Here is a 6594-nt window from a genome sequence, read left to right on the forward strand (position 1 = left end):
CAATGTAGTTATATAGTAACTTAGTAATATTTTATTGTTCTATTGTGCTAAAGTTTTCCTCAAAGGAAGTCACAGAGGTTCCTGAAAGAACTTTATTTTTAGTCATCACACAGCATTGATTAATTACAAGGAAATTTCTGTGACATGACCTTGAAAAGGATTTGATTTTTTTGTCCCTCAGAGAGGTAATGAATCATTAAACAGGAAACAAAGTCTAGGAACACAGGTTTCTGTGGTTCTGGTGGCTAAAAGTGACAAAAAGCAAACTTCAACATAACACGATTGTGGTCGAGAAGACTAAAGCATGACTGTTACATGATCTGTAAAGCTAATTCCACCTCGCTGCTGAATTCTGCAGCTCGCACAGCAGAGAAGGTTCATATCATAGTATTATATTAATGCACTCGATACCTTATCGTTTCTATAGCAACGGCTCATTCACGTTGTCGTGTACAGATTAAAATACGTGTATTAAACTAAAGGTTTACAGAGAATTAAATGTGTAAATGAACACGTAAAATCTCAGGCAGTGGCTATTGGAAAATGATTAGTACTGCAGAAAATACAGTAGAATCGATAATGTGCAAGTGATCAGCTCAGGGTGAACATCAGGGCTGCTGGATCGTGTTGTACCAGGAGACTTGGTAGTTTTGGTATTTGGTTGCGTTATTGTAGTAGCTGTAGCCGACGTCACCGTGGTCACGTTTGTTCCCTTCGTTGTCATGTTGGCCGAAGTCGAGTTCCATGGGTCCACAGTGGTCGAAGGCATCACATGAGTGGTATCTACTGGCAGTGACGAGGTGGAATGCGTTGGCATCAATGTGGTGCTAGCGTTTAAAGGTACAGTAGATATTAGATCTGAAGGCATCACAGTGGTGGCAGTGGTGGCAGTGGTGGCGTTCATCATCACTGGCGAGGTGGAGCGGTTTGTTGATGTTATTGTGGTTGCATTTGATGGAGTTGTGTAATTTGTGGTGCTGGCTGTTGATGGCATGGTCATGGTGTTGGCTGTTGGTCCTGTAGTTGTTGTATTTGTAATTGAAGACCCGTCTGCGTTAGTTACCTGTGAAGAAATAAATATAAATACTGCGTTAGTTACCTGTGAAGAAATAAACATAAATACTGCGTTAGTTACTTGTGAAGAAATAAATATAATACAACTGTTTGAGCCAATGCGAGCAGACCGTAGAGACACTGACACTGTTGTGTATTTTAATGTTCATGTGTTATAGATTGTTTTGGGAAACATTTCTTCTCTAAGGATTTATGGGTAAATTGTGTACAGTATGAATCATACAAGTGAAGTGAAGTGTTTTAGTGTAAAGCCCTGTTTCATTTCAGTTTGTCTGAAAATGACAAAAATACGGTGGCTGAGAAGTGCAAAACACATTAACAAATCCGAAAACAAATGAACAAATCCGAAAACGCATTAACAAATCCGAAAACAAAATAACAAACACAACAACAATTCAGACAACCCGGAAACAGTAGGTATCGTTTTTGAATGGAAACTTACCGATCATCGGACAAGACACCTGTCACTCAAGATATACAGGTATGGAATCTTATGTGTAATGTGTAAGGTTTTCCGTTTAAATATAAGAAAATAACAGAATTAATCCACAGTAATCCATTCCATCCAATGTCCAATGATCGGTAAGTGTTCCAATCACAAACTATACCAACCTCTTCTGGGTTGTCTGAATTGTCGTTGTTTTCGGATTTGTTAATGTGTCTCGTGCAATGACTCAGACAACCCGGAAAAGGTAGGTATAGTTTGTGAAAGGAAACTTACCGATCATTGGACAAGACACCTGTCATTCAAGATATACAGGGGAGTGACAGGTGTCTTGTCTGATGATCGGTAAGTTTCCATTTGCAAACTATACGTACCTTTTCCGGGTTGTCTGAATTGTCGTTGTTTTTTCAGATTTGTTAATTTGTTTTCAGATTTGTTAATTTGTTTTCGGATTTGTGAATGTGTTTTGCACTTCTCGGCCACCGTACAAAAAGGATTTAAAAAATCTATTATATTTTGTTATATTTCTATCTTTTTATTTTTTCCTGCCTTGCATGCGTAATGAAAGTGTGTGAATAAGTTCTTTAAACTTCCAAAAAATTCAGTTATTCCACTGCTTATTAATTTATTAAACCATCAGTTTCCATATGAAAGCTAAGAATATTTGAATTTGCAGAATAAAAAAGTTTCACAAGTTCAAAAATAAATGTTCTGACTGTCCCAGAAAGATTCGGTGTTAATGCAGGTGTAAATGATGGTAAGTGTAGATTTCAGCACCTTGAAGTATCTAAAGATCGGAAATGGCTTTTCCTCCAGATAAAGTCTAATATTAATTAAGTCACACTGTGTGGTTATATGATCAAATAGGTGTGTGTGTGTGTGTGTGTGTGTGTGTGTGTGTGTGTGTGTGTGTGTGTGTGTGTGTGTGTGTGTGTTTTACCTGGATTGTGAAGGAAACAGCCAAGGCCCAGCCATAGAACAGCACAGTCGCTAACTTCATGGTGTGAAAGGCAGAGACAGCACAGATGCTCCAGACAGTTCCTCCTGTTCCTCTTTATGTGCTCGGTTCACTGACGCCGCTTTAAGGAGTTCAAAGTTTGTCCTGAAAGCTTGTGTCCAATGCAGGTGACCTTTTTTTTTTACACATAAAAGACTGGACACACCTCCTCTTTTTAAGTGACCTGAGGAACTCACATGGGAATAATATGCTCATGAATCATTAATCTCAGTTCCACTAAAAGGCTGAACACCGAGTATGTAGACTCATTAACGCATGGACCTTCTTTTACGTAACATCTTACAGTTTGTTTACTCAGCTCAGGTTTTGGTCAAGTTTTGTTATGGAATCATTAACGCTGTTTGTCATGGAATCACTTAACGCTTAGTGCTACGTGTCATCGTATTGAAATGAAATAAAATGACGAAGGAAAAAGTATTCTAAGTTTTTTCTTTTTGAATCGTCTCAGATTTTCCTCCTGTTCTATTCTTAACAGTAAAATCAGAAATATGAAAAATCTTAATTAAACTTCCACATTTTCTTCAAACTCATTTTTTCATCCTCACATGCAAACTTGGTGCAGATCGGTGTACGTTCACGGTTGTGTGTCCACAGGTATCATTAATATTATGAGATCAGATCTTTCTTTTGGAAAGAACATTCACAGTTCCAGGTGTTAAACACAGATGCTGTCATTTATCCAGCATTCACATTTATAACTAGTGTTTTTATGGGTTTTTTTTTTTTTTGGATTTGGCTTGAATTGTATAATCCACCTAAAATATTTTTTATCATCATCATTTTTCTATATCGAGACCTGCTAAGATACTTTATTTTAGTTGAAAGTGACTCATATGTAATCTTCATTATTGGGTGATGTATTAATCTCTCTCCTTATATTCGGTCATTGACTTTATCAGTTCTTCAGGAAGAATATGTGACTAAATCAATATCCACGAGAGACCAGGTTATCTGTGTTATCTACGCTTAAGTAAGGAATCAAAAAAATGTACTGGGTGGTTTCCTCGTGTCAGTATCAGAGTCAGTATGAGTAAAAAAACACATGCACCCAATAAAACAAACTAGAGTCTGTACATTCCTGCTCCAGAACCACTTGACTTTACACTGCTGCTCATTTTAGATGATTTCTGAGATGTCCGCAAGGACGCAGACTACAGGAGACAAGGACAGGGACCCAGGGCTCAGGATTAGTCTTGCATGAAAAGATTTTGCAACGCTTTGAATACATACATATGCATAGAAATGAGAAGAGAATTGAAACCCAGGTGATGGCATTTAGGAGGAAAAGGAACCTGAGAAAGAGTTTTATTAAAGGAACAAAAACATTATTGATGAACACAGAAAACTAAAGAGAACATTAGAATTGAGGATAGAGAAATTAGTTTGGTAAAAAAAAGCCAAGTGGGAAATGATGGAGAACAGAAAGTGAGGTGAGGGTCAGAGCAAAAAAACGACAGATAAATAAGTGGTTTTAAACACTATGTTCTAAATAACTGTATATACACTGCATTTAGGAAATTCAGGAAGAAGTCAAACCTGGATGAAATATAGGCATGGAGTAAAGATATTACTTGTTCCCATAGTTTTGAAGTGGACTGTAAATACTGAAGTACTGTAAAGCAAAGAGCCCTTCAAAAATAATGACATTAAAAGATCTGCTTAGAAAATATAATAAAAAGTGCAATAATCGGGGAACACGCACCTCCAGGGTTGGGGGTTTGATTCCCACGTCCACCTTGTGTGTGTGGAGTTTGCATGTTCTCCCCGTGCCTCGGGGGTTTCCTCCGGGTACTCCGGTTTCCTCCCCCGGTCCAAAGACATGCATGGTAGGTTGATTGGCATCTCTGGAAAATTGTCCGTAGTGTGTGAGTGTGTGAGTGAATGAGAGTGTGTGTGTGCCCTGTGATGGGTTGGCACTCCGTCCAGGGTGTATCCTGCCTCGATGCCCGATGACGCCTGAGATAGGCACAGGCTCCCCGTGACCCGAGAAGTTCGGATAAGCGGTAGGGAATAAATGAATGAATGAATGAATGAATGAATGAATGAATGAATGAATGAATGAATGAATGCAATAATCGATATTTGGCATGACCCCCCTTTACTTTGGAAGAATGTGTCAGTAGCCTCAGGTATAATTTATGTAGTTTTATTAGGATTGTTTTTTGTATTGTCATTTCTGCAGTATTTATGGAAACATAAAAACTTTTTTTGTAACATTTATTTTTTTGCTCAGTCAGTGCTAAAGAAATCGTAAAGTTAACATCTATAACAGCCTACGTATATTAATAATAATCTATGTCTATTAGAAGAATTAAACTGCAAACATTATTTAAATATATTTGTACAATTCCCCAGAACATGAGATTGAAATTGTGCAAAAAGTAAATAACCTTAGAAGAAATTGAATGTTACTGAAATGAATCGAGTGTCATTTTTCTGTACAGATACGAACGTGTTATTTGAAGCACAGAAAATATCATAATTATTTCTTTAAATATGGTCCTAACTTTTTTTTTTCAGAAAGTAAACAAGTCTATACAGAGGAGATATAGATACAGAAATGCATATCATTTCTAATAATTTACCTGAAATGTAAAATTCATAAAGCTCTTATTACCTTATCTATACATTATTATCTGCTGCTCAACTCAATTTCACAGGAGAGTAAACAAAGCAGGAAGAAGACAAGTTATTAGCAGAGCTTTCACACCTGGACTGCTGTTGAGAAGACTGGTCTCGTTGGTGGTGATTGGTGTTGTGTTAGTGGAAAGGCTAGACTGCATTATTGTAGATGATATTACTGTTGTGGTGCTTATCTGGGTCACGGATGCTGAGGTGGTAGTAGCTGTTGTGGTAGATGGCCTCATAGTAGTGATTGTCTGTGGGTTTGTGGAGATAGTGGTGACGGTAGATGGCATTGCAGTAGTGGTGGGAGATGGCATCATGCTGGTGGAGGTAGATGGCATTGCAGTAGTGGTGGGAGATGGCATCGTGCTGGTGGAGGTAGATGGCATTGCAGTAGTGGTGGGAGATGGCATCATGCTGGTGGAGGTAGATGGCATTGCAGTAGTGGTGGGAGATGGCATCATGCTGGTGGAGGTAGATGGCATTGCAGTAGTGGTGGGAGATGGCATCATGCTGGTGGAGGTAGATGGCATTGCAGTAGTATTGGGAGATGGCATTGTGCTGGTGGAGGTAGATGGCATTGCAGTAGTGGTGGGAGATGGCATTGTGCTGGTGGAGGTAGATGGCATTGCAGTAGTGGTGGGAGATGGCATTGTGCTGGTGGAGGTAGATGGCATTGCAGTAGTGGTGGGAGATGGCATTGTGCTGGTGGAGGTAGATGGCATTGCAGTAGTGGTAGGAGATGTCATCATGCTGGTGGAGGTAGATGGCATTGCAGTAGTGGTGGGAGATGGCATCATGCTGGTGGCAGTAGATGGCATTGCAGTAGTGGTGGGAGATGCCATCATGCTGGTGGAGGTAGATGGTATTGCAGTAGTGGTGGGAGATGGCATCGTGCTGGTGGAGGTAGATGGCATTGCAGTAGTGGTGGGAGATGGCATCGTGCTGGTGGAGGTAGATGGCATTGCAGTGGTGGTGTCACTCGCTGTCATTACAGTGGTGGTGTCACTGGCTGCCATTACAGTGGTGGTGCCACTCACTGGCATCACAATGGTGGTGATACTCTCAGGCATTACAGTGGTGGTCACACTTGGTGGCATTACAGTGGTGGTCACACTTGGTGGCATTACAGTGGTGGTGTCACTTGCTGGCATTACAGTGGTGATGCTCTCAGGCATTACAGTGGTGGTCACACTTGCAGCCATTACAGTGGTGGTGATAGTCTCTGGCATTACAGTGGTGGTGATGCTCTCTGGCATTACAGTGCTGGTGTCACTCACTGGCATCACAGTGGTGGTGTCACTGCCTGGCATTACATTGGTGGTGTCACTCGCTGTCATTACAGTGGTGGTGTCACTGCCTGGCATTACATTGGTGGTGTCACTCGCTGTCATTACAGCGGTGGTGCCACTCACTGGCATCACAATGGTGG

General features: G+C 40.3%; 1 protein-coding gene across 1 annotated transcript; it reads right to left on the reverse strand.

The window, feature by feature from the left end:
• Positions 1 to 78: 78 nt before the first annotated feature.
• On the reverse strand, positions 79 to 2618 carry LOC113635051 (mucin-5AC-like). The gene is made up of 2 exons (XM_027134273.2): positions 2460 to 2618; positions 79 to 1063 (listed from the first exon to the last, which is right to left on the reverse strand). The coding sequence occupies exons 1-2, from the start codon at positions 2517 to 2519 to the stop codon at positions 548 to 550; spliced, it is 576 nt and encodes a 191-aa protein (XP_026990074.1). The 5' UTR covers positions 2520 to 2618; the 3' UTR covers positions 79 to 547.
• Between the last annotated feature and the right edge of the window lie 3976 nt (positions 2619 to 6594).

Source organism: Tachysurus fulvidraco, chromosome 15 (genome assembly GCF_022655615.1).
Source record: "Tachysurus fulvidraco isolate hzauxx_2018 chromosome 15, HZAU_PFXX_2.0, whole genome shotgun sequence".
In the NCBI taxonomy this organism is placed as follows: domain Eukaryota; kingdom Metazoa; phylum Chordata; class Actinopteri; order Siluriformes; family Bagridae; genus Tachysurus; species Tachysurus fulvidraco.